Genomic DNA, 27,908 nt, shown 5'->3' on the forward strand with positions numbered 1-27,908 from the left:
GCAGGGGCTGGAATTTTACTGTCAAAGAGTTTGAGTAATTGTACATAACAGATGATTTTCTCCATGAAACCGTGAAAAATTGAAAATTTGCAAAATGGTTTATTTTTAAATGCTATCATTATTCTTTAATTTATTTAGCCATATGCATCAGCATTTCTCAGTAATTGCTCAAACAAGCACAAATAATTAACCAAGAAGACAATAAAACCATTACAAATAATAATACAGATAAGCTTTCAGTGATGCTTCCAACCTCCTGGAACTGTCCTTTGAAAGTGTTTCACAGCTTATCCTCCACAGTGGCTGTGTGCTTGGCAGCTCAGGATGGGCAGCCTGGGTGAGAACTGGGCTGTGGGAGCAGCAGGACAGGCTCTGCTGGCATACAGATGGGTAGCGATCCCCTGCCCGCTTCTGGGAGCAATGACTCCTCTGCTGCTGTAGACTTCTCCCAGAAACCTGAAGATGTTTTCCTCCAGGGGTGGTCTCAGAGAAGGGATGTGGCACTTACAGTTAAACTAAAGAAGAGTAAACCCAAGTGTGTTTAAGTCTATGTATGATGTGTGATACGTCCAAATAAATTCAATTACGTTGATTGCTCAAATTCTCCGTATATTTGCACCCTCAGTTCAAATTGTGATTGACCTTATCATTGTAATCAACATTATGGCTGTTGTGGTAATTGATAAGTGGTGTTTCTGAAAATTGAATAAATGAAATGGTTAGCAGGAAAGAAGCACCTGTACCTGGGCAGTGGTGGGTGTTGGGTGTCTGGGGCTGTTTGCTAGTCAGAACCAGCTCATGTGGGGTCCTGTTTTTCCTCAGCTGTGAGGAGGAAAGACTCTGTATGCGATCCCTCCAGCCCACATCCACTCTAACTGTGGATGCAGCAAAAGACATAGCTTATCCCTACATACCCTCTATGCTGAACTTCATAATCATGGTCCTATAAGCCATCTGAACCTTCAATTTAATATCATGAACAAACATGAAAAAGAACAGAAACAGCTTCCTGGTGCTAACAACCCATGTTTCACATAGCTCAAATTGATTTATTCAGGTCAGAAATCGGTGTCAGTTCTGCAGCTGGCAGAATAACTATTGAAGTTTAAAACTTTCACAGACATGAGCACCTTAAAAGTCATACTTCTGTCTAAATACTTTATCTACAATGGTTATAAGTGACAACTAAGATCATAGTAGCTGAAAGAAATATGAGTGGAATATGTTTCCTCTTATTATTTCAGTTGTGTTTACATTGTGCACAGCAACTTTTTGCATATTGCCACTTTATCTTCAAAAGCATGTAAGCAGTTATTTTGGCCCTGTTTCTGTGGATATTTAACACAACAGAAAGAGGGAGAGGAGCTTAGGAGGAAAAAAAATGGAGATGTTATTTTATCAATAAAAACTGGTCATGAGCAGTTTGAGTAGATGTGCTGAAACTGCATTTAACCCAGTTAAAAGAGAGTAATCTTGTCATTCTTTCCTTTATGATTTTGCTGAACTCGGGGGAAATGTAGATAAGAATAAATGGGAATCAGAAAATAATTATGTATTTTAAGGAGTTCTTCCTTGGTCTTTTGTTGAACAAAGTCATTATGAAAAAGATCTGTGCTGTTGCAGAAATCTTACTATCTTCTCCACTGTGTTTTGTTTTTTTGTTTTGTTTTTTTAATTTGTTGTATTTTCTTTTTGAAATATTTAGTCATGTAATAGCATCCACAGTACCAGTTTATTGTAAAGATAACAAATATCTAGTACTAAAAATACAAATGCAATGCATAGAGAAATGGATTAAAGAAAAATAGACCAATTAGGTTTACTGCAGGTCATCACAATACAGCATAAAAAATCTGCAAAGTGCAATATTTTCCATACCTCTGTGGAAACGTGGGTTAACCACTCATATCTCTGAGATACTGCCCAGTAACCATGAACAACACTGATTTTTCTTTCAAGCCAAGATGCAGCTTTCTTATACTTTGACTTCTTGGCTCTATTCAGGATCAGAGACACAATTTTTGCTGAATTTCCAGTTGAATCACAAAGCAGGAAGAAGAAAATCCATTCTTGTTCATGTCCAGTGTCTGCTTTACAGACCTTTGCGTCTCCCTGCGTGCCCGGAGATTGCCCTACGCCTACAACTGTCACAAGAAGAATTATGTTTACACTGATATTACTAGCACAGATACTCCCAGGTCAAAAGTTTCAGGTGCAGATTTGTCCAAAAGGGATGTCTGGTGCTACAGATAGGATTCAAATGTTTTTCTTACTTATCTGATGATACAAAAGCTGTTTCGGTTTGGTTTTCATGGTTATGCATATTGATGAAAGCAGTGTTTGACTGAAATCACCAAAGGAGGTGCAGAACATCCTCTGAGATGTGTTTTGTGATCTCAGTCCTTGCATGGACAGACACAAAAGTAGGCTTTTATTCAAAGGGATCAGTCTTCCCTGTCATTGTGGGAAGATTAGTCAGTAATTTTGCTACCAATGCAGATATCAGTATTCTGATGTGTAGAAGATAATGGGGATAACAAGTTTTTGTGCTCTTCACTTATGTAAATAGCTAATGGATTATATGCAGTGCCTGATTTTAATTTAAAAATGCATTTTAGCACTTCTAACCAATTTCAGTTCTGACTGAATAACATCAATGATGTATTTTGCTTTTCATGTATTAATTAATTTTGTTCTCTGTGCCACAGTACTCAAAACCAGATAGGCATCCTGGGCCTGTTCTGGACAAAGTTATGGAGTCTAGCTTTTCAGGCCCTCAGTCTTTCCCAGAGGCCTTGTCTCCTGACAGAGGAACCCAGCCCGTCAAGCAACATAGGTAAGCAAATGGCTGTCTGATGGCAGGCTGCCGAGAGATGTTGCTGAACTGGTGATACACAGACAGGATTATTGTGCTCCGGGACTGGGAGATGTGCGGAACCGTACGATACTAACAGAGCCTCAGCCTATTCATTAAGCAGATGTCCAAGCATTTTCTTATCTGTGGACATAAAAGGCATTAACAGTGCTCACCAACTACATTTTGCAAAAGTCCTAGAGGAAGCATTAAAAGACACCATCCCACCTATAGAGACAGATCACCAAATGAAATGGTAGTTTGAGAAACCATTAAAAACAATACTTTTCTGCTCAATGTTCCTGAAGTTAATGACTTATTCTCCAAAGAAAGGCATGCTTGCAAACTTCCAGCCTTTCTCACTGTTTCTTTAAACAAATAGTACTTGAAATTAATAATGACTTATTTGTGAACATATGGTGACTTTTGAAAACTAGTCCTTAAAAAGTTTGGATGCACGGTTTTTCCAGTAGTAAAAGTAGAAGAAGGTCAACCATCACTGGGTGGCATTTGGGTTAGAATTCTACTTTTAGCCTTTCTGTGTGAAAAAGAGTGCAGATGCTTCATTACAGGACTAGAAACCAAGCTTGTGATTGGTATAAGCAGTATTGTTGGGGGAATCGTAACAATGATGTGTTTCAGACATTAGACTGAGACAGAAAGAAGGCTGAGAAAAATGAGATCAGAATTTTTTTTGCTAGGTAATCTGAAAGGAAGGATTTATTAATTTTTAATTAAGGACAACATTTTAAGGTTACTAAAAAATAGTCTCGGATTGCATGAGTAGTAATCTAACTGGCATCTGGTGTAAAGCCGAGAGGGCACTTTCATTGCAACCTCCCAGTCATTTTGAATGAAAAGAGAAGAAACAAAAAACCTACCAAAATGCACCATATAAACCAGGAAGGGATATTTGGGCCCTACCTACATTTATCTTACTGAAGCCTTTAATTTGGCATGAAAAGTAATACCAACTGTCATGTCAGGTCCACTTATTAGGGCTTCTTACTCATTCCACACGGATTTTTAATACAGGACTAATAATTTTACTGAGCATTAGAGGAAATCTGTAACTATTGTCAGAATGCTTTCCACTTGAAGCTTTGGGGTGACTTGTTATCTCAATTTAGTCAAAAGGTGAAGTTTAGAGAAAAGACAGTGACATTTACTTACCTTTAATAACATGATTGCAACACTCAAACTTGAAATTATGTAGGTGCTATGTTACTACATTATTAAGCTTAAAAATGTGGAAATAAGGACTAAAAATATTTCTTGTTTATGACTATCTCTTAAAATGAAAGCTGAATGACTCTGGACTCCGTTTTCCATAGGGAAAATAAAGAATAAGTCACGCAGAATTTACAGTGAATTAATGCAGAATTCCAAAGTACTTATTTTAACACCTTTGCGCACCAAAATCTGTTTACTGAGGGAAAAAATATATATTTTTATACTTCCAGATATCAAGCACTGGACTAAATTAAGAGTCTTTTCTTCAGAACCGTTTTTAAGATGTGGAATCACTAACTTGATTTATAAAGTATTCTTTTTGTAGTTTTATAACTTAAGATTTATTATACAAGGGCCTCACTTTATAAAACATGCAGCAGACTTCAACATGTCACTGACTTGTAAGGCTATCTTTGATTATGCATCATGTGACAGCTTCCTAAGTTATTCAGTTTCTTTAGTTTCTAATTACTGTTCAGTATAAAATAGCTTTTTTTCCCCCTCCATTTCATTTTTGTGATGTCCATCTAATAAATCACAGTCTAGGTACAATTAGCACTTATTTCTATATTCAAATAAGGCTAAGTGGTTAAACTTTTTTTTTCTTTTTTTTTTTTTCTTCACTGAGATACATTTTGTCCTAACCATCCCTTCATTTCATTCCATTGAGGTGTTTGGTCTAAACTAAGCAGTGACATAGGGTTGAAGTGATACTAGCTGAAATTCTTAGGTCTCCCTAAGATGGACAATTAGAGGAAAATAGAGCAAATGTGGTATCTTTTCTTCAAAATGTGACATGAGCCTGGAAAAATTATAGCAGCTCTGCAGGTTCTCTATTTTACGCTATTGTTAAGCTATTACTGCTCTATTTCTGCTCACTATGGAAGTATTTTGTTCCACGACTAGAACTGTTTTTTCTCTTGGTGCTTCCAAGGGCATTAATGATGGGTGATTATTTCTTAAATCAGTAGCTGTCTGTTCACAGTTTCTAAAACCAATACAATTTTGGCCTAGCAGTAAGACTATCAAGGTAGGAAATCATCCTGGGTTGCTGAAATTTGACTGGCAGAGATCATCTGGTTATTTCACTCAGATTACTAGATAATAACAATTTTCTCACTCTGCCAACCTCAGTTGCATGCAAGGAATTGCAATAGAGATGAAAGATTTGAATCACCACTGAATCTTACTCCAAAAATATTTCTTCTGTCTTATGCACTGTTAATATTGTAGAAGAATTTTACACCATCTGTTTACATATGTAAAACAATCCATAATACTCCTAGAACTGGAAAATAACAAGTATGTTTAATGAGTAAACTTACTCAGTATGCTCAGAATTTCATCTCAGGTCATCTGTTGGTTTTAGTAAGAAAAACCCCTGCTGTCTTTGTATCTAACCGATAGAAACAAATTACGGTTTTGTTAACTATGGGACCGATGTGTGATCCCTTTGAGTAGCAGTTTTCTTGGTAATTAGTCATACTGACTTTCCTTCTTTGATTCATTCGTCATTGATTTTAGAGGGATTCATTTCAGAGAATGCTTTGATGAAAGCCAAATGCAGAGGCTTTCAATTTAAAGCAGTTGTATTGTCTTGCAAAGGCACCAAAATACAATAAATTTACTCCAAATTTTAAAATAATTTGTGGTTGCGTTTTCGGTGAATTTTTAACTCCATAAAAACCACGCTAAAGCCATGTTTTAGTCTTAGCAAGCATTTTACTCTTTATGCTCTCAGTATAATTGATTTAGTTTACATTAAATGAAATGGTAAATCTAAGCTATTATGTAAATAAAGTTATTGGGTTAAAAAGAACAAATACTGATAAACTAATGCAACCAAGGAAGCCTGAGAAGGGAGAAAGTATAAAGAATCTGGTACTCCCCCCCCCACCCCCCCAAAAAAATTTTTTTTAAAAAATACAGTTTTCTGGAAAAGTTTACTTTTAAAAAAATGGCGTAAAGAGATGAGGGTGTAGGCAGAGAAACAAAATATCACAGAGAACAATAGGTCATGCTTGAAGTGAACATTTCCAGAAAGCACTGAGATTTCACGATTACTGGTGATTCTGAAAGCAAGTAATTAAGTGTTCTTGCTGTATGAGTACTAGACAGAAAGAAGCAAAGCTGATGGTGGGACAGAGATTATATATGAAGCAGTTAGGGAAATTCTGGATGAATGTATTTCATTTTTCAGTTAGGATGATTGTTTGAGGACAATGGTAGAACAGCAGTAGAATAAAACATATGAAAATAGACATTATTGACAGTCAAAATGGAAATAAAATGCAGAAATCAATGCCCTTCAGTGAGAACATACTGAAGAAATTACTTAAAACTTAGGGTAAATGTAGATAAGGATCTAGATATGAGGTAAAAAATAAATCAAATAGCCTTAAAGAGTGGAGTAATGCAGATAGATCAAAACTCTGCAGTACTAAATACAAGGTCAGGCATTTGGGAACTAATAACAAAATTTTCTCCTATATATTGACAAACAAATGGGGAAGAAAAGGTTCAGTTTGTGCTACTTGGTGAAAGGATAAACAAGTCACAAAGTGACACAGGTTAAAAGGTAAATGGGGTGGGAGGAAGTATTAGTTAAGGCATTTCCATCAGAAAGTCAGAAATTTTAAAACTACTTCATGAGACACTTTTATCACTGCATTTGAATATAGCACGTATACACACCATGAGCATGTATAGAATGTATACAATATAGCATGTGTACAATATAGCATGAACACACCGGTATTATTGTGTGTATTTAAAATGGCCTCCTGATTAGTATGGGCTCAAATTGCTTGATGAGCTAATACAATAAGATGAGGAATGAATATCTGTGTTCCATAGAAAGGATTAGAGAGTCTGTCTTGGTGTAGTAAATGAAAACTGAAGAGAGTATATGGCAGCTGTTTATAAATACATCAGAGAAAGCATAAGGAGAAGTAAAAGACGTATTGAAAATGAAGCACTATGGTGGTACAATGAAAAATATGTGTAGATTAGATGTTTTCCTAAAGTAGTCTCTGGTGTCTTGTTACACGATTAGCTAAAACCAGGTTGGATGAGGCCCTGGGCAACCTGATCTAATGCGTGGCATCCTGCCCGTGGCAGGGGGCTTGGAACTAGATGAGCTTTAAGGTCCCTTCCAACCCAAGCTATTCTATGAAATGCTTGGAATATAGGATGTTACCAAGATAAAAATAAAATAAAATAAAATAAAAAGATATAACACTGATAAAAGTTCTCAGTTTGCTTATGTCACAGCTTTTTGGCATAATAATCTCCATACATTCTTAGTATTACTTTAATCACATACAGATTTGTTGAGGTTACAAAGTGATGTTAACTTTCTTCTTTGGGGGCTTTCTGTAACGCAGACTCCAGTACAAACTCACTCTTTTTCTGTCATCTCGTTCTTGTTAGCAGTCTGCCAAAAGGACTTCATGATACAGTATTATGCTGCCACATGGTATTTATTGAGAGATGCTTATGTTCTCAGGTGGAACAGATCCTTTTTATTAAAATGGAAAACTGGTTGAAAGTCTGTATAGATAGTGGATCTGAACAAATGTTAGCTATAGATAGTGTATTTAGCCTAAAAATGTGGCTCCCGGGGAGTATCAGAAAATGCTGTTCATGTGACAGCTAGCTCTGTCATTGGGGTATACATTTACTGTTCCTGTCTTGGAAGGGCAAACAGCACAGCTTTCAGCCCTAGACAGCAATGTTTGCATCTTGTTATCAGTACAGAATATTGTATGTAATATAATATACCTCTCTGTATAGTTTTTGCAGGTACAGAGCCAGGGTATTTACAGTCAGTTTTAGAACTTCCCTTCCTTCCTCTGCTTTGCATATTTCTCTTCATGTATCACAGCTTAACAAAGTTTTTTAAAACAAAACCACCAAAACAGCAAGCGTGTAGATGAGCTGGTTAAAAAAAAAAAAAAAAAAAAAACACGAAAAGGGAAGAGGGAACATTTCAATGTTTTTAGCATCTTTTTTAGCATCTTTCTCTTGGATATCTAATTCAGAGCGGGACACCAGGGGGCATCTTGAGAACATAGGGAAAATGTGAAGGCAGAGACATAGAAGGAATACAAGATGTAACAAGGAAGAGGTTGATGGGAATCAAAATGATGTGACAGTGCTGTCATCACAAGGTAAAACAAGACTGAAGAGGCAGGAAAAAAAAAAGGAAAAGGAAAGAATAAATAAAATAAAGATAGACATTGTTTTAAGCAATGTTTCTGTAGCTCCATTGTCCTTATTAAATAAGAAGGGATTCCCATCTAAAGTTTTAACATTTTAATTGTGCTCCTCTTGTTAATGCTTTTCATGTTCCTGTTAAGAAAGGTGCTTTTGAATGTGTTCATAATGAGATGTATAATCAATTTTGTTTACTAATTAACTAAAAAATAGTACAGGATGATTCCCAGAGTTATTGTAAATTCACGACAAGTTGTCTCCTCTTCGTGAACAGCTAACACACTTGGGAGTTGCCTATGTGCCTTGAGAAGAGAACAGTCCACTTTCTGAGACAGTCTTTGTTTTAACTCAGTAGCTTTACTCAAAGAAAATTTCACACAAAACAATTTTGTTTCAAACCATTAATTCATGAGAACTAAATTTCTCCCAAGTTTATGAATTACTTGTGAACCATTTCAAACCTATTCTGATTTTTGTTATTCTTGAGTAATCAATTAATAAATTTTGGAGACATATCTGCTACAGCTTTCCTTATTGGTCTGCATTGTTGAACAGCTCAGTTTCACAGACTGGTCTCTCTTATGTAGGTAGACTGGAGTACAGAGCAGGGATGAAACTATAATGATGACTAAAGAAGGGTAAACTACCTGGAAAAATTGGAAAGATCTTGTTTGCCTCAGAGAGGGGAAGGCTTCACATTGAGCAATAGAGCAGAAGCATGAGAGAGACTGTATTAGAGTTATTGGAGGAAGAGTACTCGTAGCACAGTTGGACAGTTTGGGGAAAAAGGAGTCACATTTTCATAGAACTTTTAACACAGATTCTTACTATCCTAGGTTTTGGTGCTTCAAGAAATGACCTGCAGTATATGTTCTGCAGCTTGCAGCTGCAGTCTGTAAACATTTCCCAGTATTTCATAGTATTTCATAGTAAGTTTGCCTTGGCCGTGCCTACAAATGATTTGTGTTCATTTTCACCTCCTTTTTTCAGTCAGAAACGCTGGAAGCCTGAGTGAGAATTTAACATTAGCAACAATTTGGTCACTCAAGGCTTGTCGGTGCTGCAGCTGCTGTGGTTGCAAGAAGATGCTGGCCTGTGCCAGATGATTGCAGCCCAACCGATGATTGCTGCTTTAGTGGGATGGAGAATGTGGCAGCAGAGCGCGCAAGATGAGTTTCAGTGCAAGCTGATGGAAGTCTAGATAGGTTTAGATGTTTAGATGTTTTAGAAGTTTAGATGCATCTTTGCTGCAGATTATACAAATTATCTCAGGCGTACATGTATGTGTTGCAATTACGTCTATTACAGACACAGCATGTACATGAATTTGCACGTGCATGTTTTCAGATGAGAGACCATATGCTCTCATCCAGCAGCAGGGAAGATGCACAAGAGCATCAAACCAACCACAATTTAACAATGCCTTTCTAGTTTCAAGTATCTGCAATCAGTCCAAAGTTTGTTAAGTTATAATCAGGTTGTTGACTTTCCTAGTACATTGATGAATATACTGCAATCAATAATAATACAAAAAAAAACCAACTAAATTTCATTAGCCTTTGTGAATTATTCATTCAGCTGCATATTTTAAGACTCCCTGATCTAATAATCTGTTTCCTGAGCAGAAATTGTCAATTGTTTTATGATGTGGTAATGTTATTTTACAGAGTAGGAACTGTATCTCACAGTTTGAACCCAGCCTTCCAAATTGAAAAGCCAGTACTTCAGTCCAACGTGTTTTTTTGTTTCAAATTTTTTTGCAGCCTTCATAATAGCTAAGGAAAAATCTATGTAAGGAAGCATCAAAAATCCTAGAGGGAGTGCTATTGCTATGGGTTATTGATCTTTTCAGTTAAAAAACACCAAGAAAGTATAAGCCTAATGAGAACAGAATAGAGACCATAATCAAACGTGGGTAGTTCAAGTAGAGCCTGTTGGGTTTCTTTCTTACATTTTGACTTTGAGGATAAAGGTTATGTTTTAACAAAAATGTATGTTCCAAGAGAATTTGTCCAAGATGGTTAATCCAAGCAAGAATTGCTTTGGGAGTAGATATGACCCTAACTATAAATAATGTTTCCACTAGGTATAAAATGCAGATTGCTATTAAGTCATGTTATAATAGGAGAGGTAAATATAGGAAAAGTCTTTTGCATAGCTGAACAGTGTCAGAAGTTAAAATTATTCACCTAACCAAGGATAATAATTCTTACAATGCATCTATGAAACCTCTACTAAAACATCATTAAGAATGTGACAGGGTCTTAGATAATACACATTTCTGAGACTGGGGAGAGGAGAAGACCCAGAGAAGAGGAGGAGAAGAGTGGCCCAGTCAAGAGAAAGAGGGAGTAGCTGGAAAATGAATAGCTAGTCATGCTGTGCAGTGCTGTGACCTGTTAACAGTATAAATAGGTTATGTTTTGACATAATTGTGTGTTCCTTTATTTTTCCATTAGAAACAGCTGGATTTATGGTTAATATAACACAGCTATGTGGATTCTAGACACCTTTTAATTCCTGTATGACATGGAAAAAATCATTCTTCTTCCAAAACGCTATAAAAATGTTGCTTACAAAAGCAATTTTCTAAAAATAAGTAGAAAACTATTACTTTATCAGATTACAGTTTATATTTGATATCACATAAAGAAATATCTCTGTATTTGTCAATATATGTACAAACAAGAAAATCGATGTATATATTGCAAACATATATCAATGTATATAAAATAATAAAACAATATCAAAAGAAATCGTGCCAAAATGGAGGAAACTTGCATTGTATATAGTTTCTTCAAGCTGGAGTTCAGAAGCTTCATTAATATATTTTTTCCAATTTAATGTTGTTGTATCAGCAAGCAGGACCCCTAGGCTGATAGGTGACATAATGGGCTTTAAATTTAAGATCTGATTTTGAGTTCAGCTCTAGGTATGATGAAGCTCTGCTGTTTATTTTCGCTGTCTGAGGGTTCAACTCCTTATACCAGGATTATGGTACACAGCATGGAGAAAAAAAGAAAAAAGAAAAAAAAAACCACATCCTTCATCAAATATGAGAAAACATTTAATATACCAGTCAATTACTTTCATTCCTAGAAGGGTTGTGATCTATTAGATATGGCGTAAACAGCAGCTAGCTGTGGATTATAGCAGTAGATTTCCTTAGAGAATTTCTGCTGACATCGTAGACTGTCACTGCAAAGTTTATAAAAACCGTAATCCATGCATTATTAATTCTGAATCTTTACTTTGCAGAAGTTTACGCTTTTGCTGTGATAATTTTTACTGTACCCTTGATGTTGTTCCTAGAAGTCTCTCTTCATGCTGCAGCCCAGGACAAAAAAGTGGGATGCTACATAGAAATGCCTTTCGGAGGACTCCTCCCTTACCTCGGGGTAGGTTCAATGGAATTACAGGACCAGCATATCAACAGCTAGAAGAGTCAAGGATCACAGACCAGGACACAATGCCTTGTCATGGGTAAGTAATAAAATAACCATAGTGAGGTAGTTTGTTAGTGAATGCTTTAGGTAGTTAACATGCTTAGCCATTTGGTCCTTCCAGCTTTGTTGTAGTGTACTTTGGGTCCAGGGTTCATAGTGCTGAAAGCAGACAAATATTTTTCACATACTGGCTGGCTCTCTGGAGGGTAATGTGCTTTCACCTGGCTGGCTGCTCTTCCTTAGCCTTTCAAAGCATGTAGGAGTTGTGATCAGCACCAGCTCTAAGTGACTGGCAACACTGTACTCCACAGTACTGCTTGGAAAAGTAGTTCTAGTAACTTTTGCACAGCACCTTCTTCCATCAGTGCTGGACAAATAAGAGGAAATAATTCAGAAGGCCAACTTTCATGTTTTTTAACTAAATCTTTGTAGATCGTGTGTTCGCTGTAGACTGAAGACCAACCACTTCATATGGGTTTGTCTTTGAACACACACAAAGAACCCGATATTCTTCATTTTTTAATTCATCTCCAGCTGTACATAAGGTCTGAATTTCAGAAGTGCTTCCGAGCACCTACAGCTGCCTTTGAAGTCGTTTGCAATTGCTGAGTTGTTTTTCATAATATTTACATATCCCTATAGATTTTCAAAGACTTCCCAGAATCATTGCAAACACACTACTTGTACCACTAGAAGGAATGTCTGCAGTGGGGTGTAACAACCCTGGTTTCACTTGAACATGCTAAGGATGTGCACCCAGGCAGGCAGAGGCAGGCAGCTCACTTCCCCCCAGCTGCTCTGGCCCCTCTCCAGCCTGCAGCTGGTGTCCCTGCCTGTGATACCTTGAGGGAAGGTGGTTTGCTCACTAGATCTCTTGTAGCTGAATCTGCCTAACAAAGCTGGCCACAGTAACTGGGGGAGGCAGACCAAGAGTGGGGCTTGCCTGGATGGGAGAAAACAAACCAGCAGGAGCTTTGGGTTTCTCTAGACTTCTGCTCAAGAGTTCAGATTTGTCTCATGCTTCTTTCATTTGTTGCCGTTTGCTTCTTCAAAGGAAAAAAAACAAACAAAAAAAAACCACTTGTTTATTACTTCTTACAGTAAATATACTTTGTTCATTTGTACAATAACGTATCCATGATTCCTTAAGAAAATTGTGACTCTGAACGCAAGCCTTACTGTTACGGGTAGGCTACCACATGGCAGTGTCTTGCAACGCAGGCTGTGAAGCAAAGCTGCAGCCTCTTCCAGGTTGAGAAGTGAGGTAGAAAACACAGCAAAGTTGTCTTGTGTGTTAGCTGTATTTACTCCTCCCTAGGAAATCAGGGTGTGATATTACAAGTATCGTCTTGCATCGGCCTATGCTTGGCCTGTTGCCACTCTGCAAAAGGTTGATTTTTCAGCCGCGCTGTGAACCCTTCTAGCCTCAATCCCTGAAGCACTTCATCCTTATTTTCTGCACTGTGCATGTCTGTAGAATTTCACTTTCTTCCTACTGCCCCTAACGGTGGGACCTTTCCTCAGAAAGAGCCCTACGAATACATCAGCAGGTGCTGTAGTGACAGGCAGTCACAGCACTATGTGTCTGTCACAGGTATGGTACCAACATCCTTAAACCAGTCCGCATGAGAAGTAATTATAAAAATGTCAATGTTAGTCATGAAAATAAAGGCAAATCTTTGATCTTGCTTTATTACAGTGTTTCACTAATGATGGCTTTTACTAAAAAGAAGTCTTTAAAGAGAGTAACAGTGCTTTTTGCATGTGACACAGTAATGAAACACTCTTCAACCAAAATATAAATACACAACCTACTTCTGAACAAAAATAAAAATTGATTCGCTAATTCTACTTTCTGTGAAATTCTTCTAACCAGAACAGTTTTTCCCTAAATCTGTTTCTTACCATCTGAGTATCACCCAGTTTCAGACTGTTGGTGTTCTCAATAGTTTTCCAGCCCAGCTAAGCAGGTTCCCTGCCCCTGCAGAAGCTGTGGTCCTTTTGCTGCTGTGAGGAAACACCAGCTCTCATTATTTGCAAATCTAACATTTGCAGAGTTCAAGTCAAATACAACTGATACCAGTCAATTTATCAGTATGCTACTCAAAGCAGCAGAAAAACCTGCTTGAAATGAGGGGCTTAAGGAAAACAAACCATCTCCATGGCACTCGCTTTTCAGAGCCTGATGAGCATCTCAGGGTGCCACCAGTGTGCACGCAGGGAGGTGGACAGCATTTTGAGCCTGTGCTTTCAGTAACAGTTGTTTGCATTACTTGGTGTTAGCTGCTAGGAGTAGTGTCCTGTGTCTGCAAATGCGTATTTATACAGGTATAAATGTGTTTACAGATACCCAGCGTGTGATATGTACCGGTAGACATACAGGTGCATGTGCTTACAAGGCTGAACTGAAGCCTGTTAATGCCGCTGCAATGACTCCCATTCATCACAATGGACTTGGCCATCAGGCGTATGCAGTGAGCACCTACAGCAGCAGGGCTTACAGCAAAGCTGCTTGTGCTGTGCTGAGTAAAACCCATTTTGAATTTTAAGTTCTGATCCCTTCTGTCTCACTTTAATGTCTATTTTAAGGGGCAGTATAATTATTATTATACTTCTTTCAGCTTCATTCTTTGATGCAAACTCTTGAAAACTGTGTAACCGATATTTACTGTTGCGGATTTATATATGTTTGCATTTTTTATTTTGCTTGGAGGAAGGGTGGACAGAGCTGCACTTTGAAGTACATGCATATGCTTGAATTTAGTCAGACAGAAAATGTTTTTGTTTTTCCTTTTTTTCAGATAAAAACGATACAGATATCTTTCTTAAGGGAAACTATAGTTCTGGGGAAGTTTAATTACAGGAAAAAAAGTAATTATGGTTCTGCACTTATAAATGCTTATTGAAACTTAAGTCTCAATCTATTGAAAACAGCAACAGTCTGGTGTCACAAGCAGAAACATGGACCCATTTGTAACCGAAAGCTGGCTCTCACATGGCTCAGAAGTCATATCCCTACTAGTTTAACACATCGCTTGTTACACACTATATGCTTTAATTCAACCTCAGTCCTCCTTTGAAAGCTCTATGAGCAAAGGACAAAAACATATAATTCTGGCACAAATTTGGTGCATTGATCAAAAAAATCTATGGAAATATGCCAGGCATTATGTTACATGTTATTGTTGCTGCCAATTAGTTTTCAAAATACCAAGAACAATTGAATCCCTTTTGTGGAACTGCAAAATGTTACTGTTTTCTCACCAAACCCATTCAGATAATTCCATCTTTTCTTAGTTTTGCTCATGTATCATCCATATAATAAATACATCCATTGCATGTGAAATTCATTAAAAAAATTCACTCCCTTTGTTTTCAGGGTGCAGCCCAGAATATATTTAGGGCCTGAATTACCAAAAAAGGGAATATCGCAGCTGATGAGATCCCTCCAGCTATAGTCGTTTGAACAATTATATAATAAGCAAATGCAAAGGAAACAAGAATGGGCACAACCCACAGGTCTGCACTTTTTTGGTTTCCTTTTTTTTTTTTTTTTTTTTTCAGTTGTCCTCCCTCTGGAATACTTTTGCTGCTCAGTTTTTCATTCATACTGATTCTTAAAAACTGTTTGAAAAGGCCCTTGGTAAATGGCTAGAAGTGTGTCTAAGCAGAGAACAAACATAATTAACCAAAAGCTGAGTCCCTCCTGGTTCGGCCATAAAGCATGTATAGCATGTACAAGAAGCACTGTTGCGTATCCTCAAAAGCCACTTGCTTCATTATTCCCCTGGGTCCCACTTCCCAAAGCAGTATCTCATTCCATCAGATAGCAACAAGGATCACAATGCCTCCTCCTTATCAGAGCTCCCAGCTGTGGTTTATGGTCTGCTGGGGAGGCTGCTGCAGAGCTTTAGTGCAGCGGCTGCACAGCAGTGCACGCGTGCACGTGTCTGGGCTAATGTGCTGAGCAGTTGTACAAACACACTGCCACCATAGATGAGCTAATTACAAGTCAGCGGCGCTCTACTGGAAATGAGCCTGAAGATATTTACTCCTCTTTTTTCTGTCTGACAGCTTACCAGGAAGATGGGGCCAAAGGAAACCTTTCCACTTAATTAGCACTGTACGCTAATATCAGACTGCAGCTGTTTTGTACGCTTTAATTCCTGTTCCTAAGTTCTCTTTCTGCTAATGCCAAAAGAAGCAAGGCACATGTGAATAGGATATCCCTGGGGGAAGTCCAGCAGGTTTAAGCAACATTCAGAAAAATATGCTTGATGTACAAATTCAAACACCTGCCTGATGTTAGATCCAGATGTTGCTTTCCTTGACCAAGGATACAACATGTTAGATTTCATCATTACCTTGCCCTACTAAATAGTGATATGATCTCAAAACTGATGATACATAAAATATGATCCAGTGAGGAGGTGATGTCTATGGTTCTTGGTAATCATGACTAGTAGAAATACTCTTACAGCACTGGATTTCTACTCGTACTTCTGAATTGGAAACATCTTTTTTTTGGTATTGTTTCCTTTAGCAAACTTTTCATTTCTGGCTTTTTACGTATTTCTTATAAATGAAAACATTTTCTGATACGACTAATGAATGTGGCTGTGAAGCAAAATGGAAATGTCGATGAAAATTCACCAAAGTTGCCTCACCATAAAAGAAATCATACTATGACATGTGTTAATGGAGGATAAGTGATTTTTCTTTAAATGAAGGTGAATAACATTTTCCAGGGCACAATGTATTATTTCCAGATGAGACTTAAGAAACCAAATCATATCAACATAGGCAGTATGGGTGATTGAAAAGAACGGCACATTTTTCAGAGGTACAATGCACTTAGATGCTCTGAGTGTTTGAAGGGGACCGCATGTGTTTCCATGCAAATAAAGAGACCAACCGGATTTTGTTTAAAGTTCTTTTTGTTCTGCATCTTTTTACATGTTTTCCTGAAACAGTGATTTGACATTGAGAATTTTAATGTTCAAGAAAGCATCAGTCCGTTTCCCCGGTTATGAATGAAGGAATGGGATTTCAAATTTGATTTGAAAAATAGTAATGATAATAATAATACAGTGTAACTCATGCAAGCATTTAAAAAGCAATTGTCATTATTCTCATGTACTGGTGGGGAAAATGGGACAGAGAGAAAAGCAGTGGTTTGCCACAGGCAATAAAAGCCAGGTCTCCAGAGCCTGCTGTTTTCCCCAGGGCCGTACTAGCACTAAGTGCTCCTAGTGTGAAGGAAAAAAAAAAAAAAAAAAAAAAAAGGCATGTATCTTTCCAGCACAGCTCGCTGACTCTCATACAACATTCCTCTGGGTCACATCTGGCTGCCCAATGTGCAACATAACCTTTTTATTATTCTTTTCAGGTATTCATCCAGTGGTTTAAAAACTCCTCAGAATACTTCAATAAATATGCAACTGCCTTCAAGAGAAACAACCCCTTATTTTAATAACGTGGATCAGAAGGACTTGGTCGGATATTCATCTTCAAGGGCCAACTCAGTTCCCATCATCCCGTCTGTGGGCTTGGACGAAGCCTGCATGCAAATGCAAAATGTTTCTGAAGTAACAGGCATCAAATGGTGCAAAAACTCCTATTCAGCTGAACTTGTCAATGTGAGTTCCCCAGTCAGTAATTGTCTTATAGCAGAACAACACGAAGTAAAAATATTGCTAGAAACTGTGCAGGAGCAGATTCGGATTCTGACCGACGCGAGGAGGTCAGAGGACTACGAACTGGCAAGTGTAGAAGCAGAGAGCAGCGTGAGTGAAAACACAGCGTTTCTGCCCATGAGCCCCATGGCCAAGTCAGAACGAGAGGCACAATTTGTCTTAAAAAGTGAAACACAAAGAGACTCAGTATTGACCAAGTGACTTTGTGTGGGGGTTGTGGGAGGGGAAACAAGAGATCTGTGCATTTGATGCTTTGCTAAACAGGAAAGGAGGAAAATAAATACAAATTATTTATATGCATTAATTTAAGAGCATCTACTTAGAAGAAACCAAATAGTCAATCGCCCTCATATCATAGTGTTTTTTAACAAAATATTTTTTTAAGGGAAAGAAAAGTTCCAGGAGGGATAAGGCGTACATCAGGTGCTTTCTAGGCAGGATTATACATACAATTTCAGTTACAGAGCATTTTAACACTGTCCTGTTTGGCTGTCAGAAGGCTTCGGCTATGCATCCTTTTTTCAGTAAAGGCCAAGACCTTTCTTAGGTTCATTTCTGGTTTCAGGGCAGTGCTGCAGCGCGTGCTGGCAGGGGCGCAGGTCCCGTAACCCCAGCACAGGCCTGGTCCCCTTTCCCCCTCTCCTCTTGGCTCCAGGTTCATCCCGAGAGAGCAAACACACAAACAGCTACTTCTCGGCACTAACCGTGGAGTGACCACCAGTCCCTAACTGAGCTAAACTCTCTACCTTACTTGAGTATGTCAGTCAGCTTAAGAAAGTCAGTGGAAACGTCTAGGAGCTTCGGGTCAGGCCAAGCGTGGAGTGGGATTGGGGCCTCTGGAGATGCAGTGGCGAGGAGTCCGTGGCTGCCCTGTCTTCTTCTGAGCTTTGCCTATCAGAGCTGCCTCGGTGGAGGAAGAGGAAGAACAAGAGAAACAAAGTGCAAAAGTGTGCGCTGCGGCAGGTTGGGTTGGTTTCTTTTGTAAGAGCGGGAATGTAAACTCCATTGTTCTTACCAACCCCTCAACATTTCTAAATTGTTATACTTCAGAGGCATTTGTAAGCTCTCAAGGAGCACTTCCAAGTGTGTGTGTATTTTTTTTACCTTATTTTTTATTATGGGTTGTTCAGAGATGCATCAGGGAGGTCCAGTATGATCGAAGGCCAGCCGGTAAGTGTCCATGCTGCCCTAATTTGCTCCCGCTTTCAGTTCTTCAGTCACTTTAATTAATCGTGGCCTAGGCTTGTGAACTTTAAAGCTCCAGTCCTGCAGATGGTACGGTATGGGCAGACCCGTGATCATGCACACAGCTGATTCTGATGGGGCTGTACATGAGCAGATGGTTTCCACCAAATCAGTCCCTGCTGGGCATCAAGGCCTTAGAGAAGAAATGTCGTTTCCTGGTTGCAGTATCCCAATTGCATTATAACCGTTTTTTGCATTTGCTTTCTTTTGAGTCCCTCTTCTCCCCAGTAAACTGTAACATAATATGCCAATAACACCATGAATTGGGTTCAGTGTCCCACACATTGCAGTTTTTATTAGTATTAAAATATCTGCTTATTTGTGGAGAAAAAGAAAATGAACTATAATAAATAATTACCAAATAGCCTTCCCTGGTTAATGTCAGAAGATTGATTTTAAAACAATTACAGTATATACAGAATGTATTAAAATATTCCTTTGCAGCAAATTGTTAAATTTATTAGATGTGCCCCAGACTTTCCAGTTCACAAGTCTCAAGATTTCCCAAAATAGCACAATTGATCACACAGTGCTGTTGTATGTTTAGTCAGAATAAAGCAATATTTTAACCTCTGCCACGTAAATTTCAAAAAGAAATGCTGAAGGTGTATGTCATTTATTTTGTGCCTAGTTAAGGCATTAAAAAAAATCCTATTCACAGGTCTTCATTCAGCAAGTCTTATTTTGGGTTTCCTTTGTTTTATTTTGGTTTGATTGTTGTTTGTTTGTTTTGTTTATGTGTGTTTGTGCTTTTTTGTTTTGTTTTTTTTTAAGATAGAAGTTGATGAAATTGTCTTGTTTACAAAACTTTCTATGGCTGTAATCTTTGCTGTGTGTTTTCAATAAAAGTGTATTTGAGGGCAAACTATGCTTTATGCCCCAGGGTGGAGCATGCTTCATTCAGACTCCCTTCCTCAAAGCTACAGAGCTTTTCTTGTAGCAGTAAGATGAGACTTTAGGCTGGGATCGGTTTCTCCATGACATATTTCTGCACTATGTGGTGGCTGGGCACAATCTCACTGGGCATGAGCTGAGCTGCCTGCAGTCAGCATGGCACCAAGCCCACACCAAATAAACCCTCTGAAAGACGAGGTGTGTTAGGTGGGGCTCAATTTCACATCAGTACGTTTGTGTGACTTTTCTGGTAGCTGTTTGCATCTTGCCAGCTCAGAACATGAGCAAAGTGAGCTTGCATCTGCCCAAAAGCCCTGTACAGATACCTGCAATTTACAAAATGGCTACTGTGTAAAGCTCTGAGTCAATAATCTGTGAAGCGTGCTCACAATTAGATAATTGTTCACCATTAACTTCTTCAAGAGATGGTCTCTCTGCAGCAAAGTGCAGAATCCTGCCCAAATAGCTGTTTCAATGCTAAATCTTTTCAATCCAACTGTAAGGCCTACCTGCTCTCAAATCCTAGCAAACTGTGCTCTCTCACCTTTGGCAATGTATTGGAAACACACTGCAAGATTTCTGTTGAAGAAAGAACTATATCATAAGCAATGCCTTTATTGAGAGAATGTGTTCACTCAGCACCCCCAAAAGACCCAGAAGGAGGCCAAGAGCAATGTATTTAAGACAATAAAATGTTTGATTGAATGACAGATGAAGATCTGAAATGGTGAGGATATCTTCAGTTCATGTTAGAGATGCGATCTTGTATTCAGCAAAGGATGTGTGACTGTTATATGTTAACTGTTCTATTCAGTTTTCAGCATGTTTGAATAGAGAGACGTTAATATTAACCATATGACAGACTAGCGTATTATTTGTTAAGAGTATCATTTCAGATCCTGTTGAAACTGTCATGCTTTACAGAGGAAAAGAAAAAGGTTTTCAAACATCTAAATAGGTAGCCTTGATGTGAAGTGTGTTTCTCTAATGCAACTGTTTTCCCCCATGGACCCTCCTACTTTACAGTGAATGGGACAACATTTTCTCTGAGGTCTGCCAATTAGTTTCATAGAGGGCACAAAAGATTCCTTAAAGTTGCACTGAAACAGCTGAAATGGTAGGCCAAATTTTGCTTTACTTCTGAACCTTATGGTCCCATTGAACTCAGCAGATCAGAGGGGATGTATCAGTGCGAAACGTAGTTTATTCCTAAAATTGCATCTGTTCCTAGCCTTGGAAACAGACTGTAATCTGCCTAAAAGAGGCTCTGAACTCCGTCGTTTACCTGTAGCATAATTAAAAATTATATCTGACCTATGAAGTTCAAGTGTAGTCTAGTGTGAAAATTCACACACACAGTGCTACACTCGAGTAAACCGCGAGAACAGCTAATTAAATGGAGATGAACTTTCTCTGAACTGAGCAGATGAAGCCTGCATCTATTCAGTGTAATGCTGGGGAGCAGAATTATGAGAGCAATGTTTTGATTTTTTCTTTTTCTTCAAAACAGTCCAAAATAACCCTAAAAAGCAGTCGAACAATCCCAACATTTGAAGTAGGAAATGTGGGTGAGTATGGGCACATCTCATGTCATCAGACACTGAAAAACTCTTCAGTACATCTGTATTACCCAAAGCTGAAATGTTTTAATTCTTGAAGGATCACATTTAGGTAAACAAACATACCAGTGAAGAAAGCTCTTCAACATGCTTTTGGTATCTAGTCACCTAGCCAAGCTCTCAGCTGCTGTACTCAGTGCTGATATATTAATGATATATTAGTCATCTCCCAAGTCTCTCCTACTCAATGTCCAGTTTAGTGTCATGAAGCTTAGTAGCCTATCACAAGATGCAGGGACTTCTACATAGATTTATGGAGCTATCCTCATTCTGCATATGAAAATCAGACTCATATCAGTGTGCAAACACCCTCACTACATGCAGTACAAGGTTTGTTGGCCAAGTGCTTGGCTTGCCACGTCGATCCTCTTATAGGGGCTGAATACCATTGACTGGGCCCCAATAGGAATGAACTTAGCACCACTTAAATGTAGCTAATTCTAATGTTATTCATCAAAATCCTCTGAAGAACCTGGTTTAAATTTGGAAAAAAAAAAAAAAAAAGAAAAAAAGAATGAGACTATAGCATGTATATGATCAAGCATGTACTAGCTCCTGAATCAAAATGTTCGACCAGATAATCAGATAATTCATATCTACTTCTCATGTAGGGAGGAAAAAAAAATTGGATTCCTCTTCCCAATCCATCCCCAGATTCCTTCAGTCTAATTTTGAACGTTACTTGAGCTCTTAAAAAGGAGTTATGAAAATTAATACCAAAGAGGAACTCTTTCAGAGTCCTAGCTGCAGCAAATGAAATTAAAGCTTGAAGAAGCAGACCCAGAATAAAAACTGTTTTTGAAAAGGGCATAAATATCAATTGCCTTTCAATAAAATACAATTTCCCTGTAAACTGTATTTCCCTTGGGAAACCAATGAGTTTATATGAGTGATTTGTTATCTTGGCATGAATTTAAAATGTTCATCTTCAAGCAGATTGGGAAAAAGCAAATATTTAGTATAGATTTTTCAGCTTTAAAAAACAAAGATCAATTCATAGAGTAATATAGTTCTTTATCTTGCTGAAAACATAAGGGGATGCACACTTTTTTCTTTTTGTGCTGTGTTATTACTGCAAAATGACAGCAAGCTCCCTTTGTTTTGATGTCTACCCACATGAAAACAACTGGGACACTCGCTTTTCACGTTTTAGTCATGGCACCTCCACATCACCGTTATCAAACAGGATTTTTGTATTTTAAGTAACAAAGTTCACGCATGAGATAAAAATGACACAGCTATTACAGCAGTAAACTTATTCATGAGGTGTTCTTCATTTTTATTACACAGCAGTTAGTGGATTGGGCCACAGAGATTGGTAGTTTCTTGTAAGAAATATGGTCACGGAGCGTATCGCTGGCAGTGGGAAGCCAACACTGAGCCCAGAGCCGGGGAAACCTGCAGTGGGGGAGGAAGCAGTCGTCCCCAGTGCATGCTGTGCAGTGTAAAGGGGCTTTCATCTCAACAGTAAAAACCCATATACCGGTTTATCTGTTGAAACTGCCAAAAAAACCTTACATTAATTTATTAACAACCATGTTAGTAATATTTGATGAAAGGAAAAGGGGCAGAAATTCCCAAATTGTTAGTACTTTTATTGTTCACTTGCACAAAGGTAATAATGTTTTGATTTGTTATTATTACAGCACCATTTTCAACATCTTCAATAGGGACAGGATGATCATGGTACACTGACAGGATGCACTCGGCCTTATTTCCTCGAAAGGATTTAGCAGCATCCTCTTTGGTCAGCAGTCCTATAAAAGGGGAGTGATTTCCCAGGACCCCATATGGCTGTTCTTGTGAAACTTTTCCCCGATATAAAAATAAACAGCAGAACAACCTACAGGTTTTTGTTTGTTTTTCTTTTTCTATGAGGGGACAATTATAGGTATAATGAAGAGCTTTTTACTGATGACTGAAGAATGTAAATAAAGTATAGGACCTAATGTATGTAAGTGGCATGGAAATTCTCTATTTGTACTACAGGTTTTAGTCATATATTTGAAAAGTAATACATTCTCTAACACTGCCAGGAGCTGACCTACATGCAATTTGTATTTATTTTTCCTTAACACTGACATTGGGCTGTACCACGTCACTGTAGTGACTGGGCATCTTGTCCTTTTTCCTTGCTCTTGCATTGCAAGGCCCACTTCTGTGCTGTCTCGTAGCTTCAGATGTCACTGAATTTACAGTATTCAGCATCTTTATTCACGTTCATTTTACTTTATCATTGGAATCAAGAATAGAATTTACAGCCTAATTTCTGGGACAGTAGGGACAGCTACCAAGTAAATTTAAGGCCTAAAACCTTTAAAATTCTATACATGTCCATTTGCGTGCTGTAAGTAGCCCTTGCAGGAGAAGTTTCCCTCGAGCGAGGATTTGTGCAGGCCGTGCTGCAGGGTGCTTCCCTGCCCTTCCTTCACGGTTACCAGCTCCCAGCATTTCCAGTCACCAAGTCAGCGATCCTCTTCAGGTTTCTTTGTCCATACATTAACTCCCACTGCTTGTGTGCATATGATACAAAGTACTGCCACTTGTCTGACCTGGATATTCAGGTGGCCAAAGGTGAACATAAAGAACAGCCACAGGTCAGGCAGAGACAGCGGTTCCCTTTTCCCAGTAGGCTCCATGATAAATCCTTTTTTTTAGTTTCAAGTCCTCTGGTGTTTTCCCATGAATTAACACCTCGACCACTTGCATGTTGTTGCCTATGAAGGATGAATGGCTTGGCAGTAGGAGTAGTGGTCAGCACTTGTTCTGGGACGATTAGCAGTGCAAGCAGGACCAGAAGTCTCTGATCCCTGCAGAGTACCAAAAACCATCTGAAGTGAAGCTTTCTGCCTCTGATTCACACTAAAATGTCTCCAAAGGTTAAGGTCCCTAGCATGCACTACATTGAATAACATAATACAAACAATGCCAAAGCTTATAAAACAATCAAAAGAGTTACATGGCAAACACTGTTTTAAGTACATCTCGTTTTGATGTGGATGGAATAAGCTCTTAGTTGTGTAAATATTTGGAAAGTAAGAATACAAATAACAGTACAAGAATACAACAAAATGCAAATAATAATTAATATGCCAAAAGGTCTAAAATAGGTAGGGAGCTTCGCTGGCTATGGCACAGCTTTTTCCACAGGAGAGAAGGAATGGATTTTGAGTCATGCTAGGACACAACATCTGAGAAGCTTACCTCAGTTTCATTTTTCTCTGAGATCTCTCACATGTAAGTGAAATTTTAGTCATCTGCACTAGATCACTTTTTTTTAGTAAGTGATTTACAAATTCTGGAATCCTTTTCAAGTGCTGAATTTTGGAGGTTTCTGAGGATTTGGCTCATGGTTTGAACTGAGCTGTTACTCACAATTTAGCTGGAGCAATCCAAGCAGAAATGCCTCTGTCCATAAGGATAATTTCTGAACAGCATTAAAGCAGTTTGATTCAAGCTAACTTCATTTTTTATACTTCATTGCATGTTCTCCTTGATTATTGCATAGGTGAAGCTGCTTCCAAACTCTTCTTAGAGTTGTCATCATAGATCAGGTTTTAGCAAAGTAGCTGGTTCTGATCATTTAGTTTCAGTTCTGACCTTGGTCTGAAGTGTTCCTGTTACAGAACAGAGCTGGGTCTTGCAGTCCAAAATTATGTATGTGTACAAGCAAAAATCTCCATCTTATTCTGCAGCAACTGTTTGCATTAGAATCCAAGCATGGATGGTGTGAGAGGGCTGCCACGTTGATCTTCTCATATTATTGGTTTTGTTTATATTTTAAATATAAATTCTATGCTGTTTCTCTTTATTTTATATAGTGAAACAGTGAAGGTAAAGTCAGCCTGTCTGCATTTTCATCTCAGCTAACTATGGCAGCTTTTCTCCCAAAGCCGCTCAGGAGATTAACTCTTTGAAATTCTGACCTCAGAGAGAATTGATACCCCAGCAGGTGAGGATTATTCTGAGCAGGTTTTGTATGTGTGTATGATTATCTAGGCTTTCTTTCATCTTAATAAACTTACTTTCTTCCAAGTAAAACACTAAAAAAAAATTAAAACATTATAAACAGTGAAGCAAAGCTAAGGCAAGAGATGTTCTCTGCCTTCTCTGCAGAGGGGACAGGGGCTTAAGTAAGGGATCACTACCAGAAACCTTTCTGTTAGTATGATAATATTTTCACATGTTGTTAATGCCAAAATGGCTCTGTAGGGTTTGGTCACATACATTTGCAGATTGTGCCATGCATGTAAACTGGTAGCCTGTTCTAAATTGTCGGTGGTCTGTAGCATCTCAGAATGGACTTTCCCATTAGCTATCCTCACTAAGGACAGCATGCAACTTGCAGTTCGGTTTCATTTGACTAATGGGCATTTCTGGTGAATAGGCAGCAGTGACACCCTATTGCTGGGTGTCACACAAAGCCCCACATTGCTTGCTGGCAAGACAATCCTCCCCTCAGTCTTGCCGGCAGTGCTCTGTGCTGAGACCAGAGCATGCCCGCATCCTGCAGGTTTGACCCCTTGGTCAGGCAAGGAGTGAACACCACATTTCACAGTAGAGGTTTCCTAAGTTAAATGTGAGCATCTGTCCCAGGACTGAAATAAAAGGGTGACTTGGGAAAAAAAATACAAATCATAGTCCTTTAAAAAAGTCTCCTCTGTTACCCTATACAGACTGACCACAAAGTTGGAGTTTCATTTCAGTTTCTCCACTAAGTAGTCTTGTGTCCATATTAATGTAAAACCATTTGTAGGCAGCTTCAGAGAATAACACATCACTCTGCAAACACCAATGCTCTAAGGAGGTACTATAGCTGCTGGGCAACTTTCCATCCTTGTGGGTAGGATCCGCGTCGCAGCACTTTGTCTTCCTTAATTAGCTCACAGAACAGCCGGTGGTGCCCTGCACTGCTCTCCCACCGTCTGCAGATGCAATCCTGGGCAACTGGCCGTACTGAAAGCACTTAGAAATGGAATGAAGGTAACGGAGACATGGTTTGCTGTTCTCTGTGAATATCCAGCTTGGATAGTTGGAATAACTGCAAGGGAAGAATTGCCTTTGCAACTCATGTGCCTGATTTATTGGTTAAATTGCTTTTCAGTCCTCGCCATTTAGCTAACAAGGACATTAAGATGTCCAAAAATAAACGTGAAGTGATTGGTTCCCAGAACTAGTTTTAATAGTCACAAATACAGTATTTCAGACTTTTTACTGAGCACTAACCAAGTAGAGTCAATCAAGCTTCATTTAAATAGATTATTTTCTATTCTGGAGTTATACTTGATTTCATACTTTCTTCTACTGACCACCATATCACATAAAATTATGTTTACATTAAAACTGATCTGTAGATACACATGAAACAGCACCTAACATGTAGACATGAAATCTGAGCATTCCTAATGCGTAGGGTGAGTCTTGTGAAACCTTTTTAGCAGCTGAAAGTCTTGAACCATTCACTGAAATAAGACAACTAAAATACCAGCAAAATTGATTCTGCTGTCAATAAAATCACTAATAAACACTGGATTTGGATTTGGGGCTGGTGAATAATATATAAATATATACGTAACACCACATACACAAACTTTTTTTAGAACACAAAAATGAATGCTCCAACTTAAAGTTTCTTCATCTAAATAGCTGGGGAGAGTACCACTTAACCACATAGCCTAAACACATTGACAAAGGGGAAAAAGCTGTCTATTTTCAACTGTGTTTATTTTTTCACTGGTAAGAATAAAAAGAAAAGAAATATAATCATAGTGCCTATGACAAAGATCATGTTTCAAGGAGTGTGCAATGTGTACCATTATTATTTTGACTGCAAATGGAAGCCACTTTTAAACTGACTGTGGTTCAAAGGAAATAACCTTAGAAAAACTGTCATGCAGCATTCCAGGAAATGTTTTGGTTTGGTATGTTTGGCCTCCGTTTTTGTGGAGCTGTACATTCCTGTCCATGGTTTTAAAGGATATAAAAAAAAAAAAAAAGAACTGATTTCAGAATCAATCTGTATTTTGACTCGTTTTTATACTTCCAATGCCCATATGAGTGAGCAAAGCTGAACAGCATCATTTTCCCACTTAGTGTCACAAATGAGTTCTATTGTGTGTGTTATTGAATTCAGCCCTTTTTTCTTACCAAAGCAGTGTTCTCCTACCATCACCAGTGATCACTTCTCTCCAAGCAGAATTTTTGCTTGAAAGAAAAGCCACAAAGAGGGACAAGACTAATCTGTCTGAAAATGAAAGCTTTCCTCACCTCAGCCTCGATGCTGGGAGGACTGGCTGGGATTTGCTGGAGTTGGAGACAGGGAGGCGCAAGGGTCTCTCACATGTGAGCACCCACAGGGCACATGCATGAAAAGCTCAGGTCTTCTGCTATTTAAGTCAATTTTTCCAGTCTCACCTACAAGCCTCTCAGTTTTAGGCACTCAGACTGAAGCAGGTAGAATGGCTGAAGTATCAAAACAACACATTGACAAGGGGAATCACCTGAGAAAGGAGGCAGAGACAGCAATCCCTTTAGTTCTGGACTGTGAGGGGAAAAAAAAGCATAAATTCTTTGCTAAATGACTTCCCATCTTAACACAATGAAACAGATCTAGGCAACGTCACTAATGTTTCTTACAGGAAAAAGAAAAGAGGGAGAACTTTAAAGCAACTTACATTTCAAAAGCAGAAGGTGAAGATCTCCA

At 38.4% G+C, this 27,908-nt stretch overlaps 1 protein-coding gene across 2 annotated transcripts in view; it reads left to right on the forward strand.

Annotated features, from left to right (window-relative positions):
• Positions 1–26,963, forward strand: part of NRG3 (neuregulin 3) — a 404,839-nt gene extending 377,876 nt beyond the window's left edge. For both annotated transcript variants that reach the window (XM_080596380.1, XM_080596381.1), the window contains exons 7-9: positions 2,709–2,836; positions 11,618–11,788; positions 17,141–26,963. In XM_080596380.1, coding sequence (XP_080452506.1) covers positions 2,709–2,836; positions 11,618–11,788; positions 17,141–17,648 — 807 coding nt within the window. In that variant the 3' untranslated portion in view covers positions 17,649–26,963. The remainder of the gene's footprint in view (positions 1–2,708; positions 2,837–11,617; positions 11,789–17,140) is intronic.
• The last annotated feature ends 945 nt before the right edge of the window (positions 26,964–27,908 follow it).

The sequence above is a fragment of the Anser brachyrhynchus genome (genome assembly GCF_964034855.1).
Source record: "Anser brachyrhynchus genome assembly, chromosome: 6".
In the NCBI taxonomy this organism is placed as follows: domain Eukaryota; kingdom Metazoa; phylum Chordata; class Aves; order Anseriformes; family Anatidae; genus Anser; species Anser brachyrhynchus.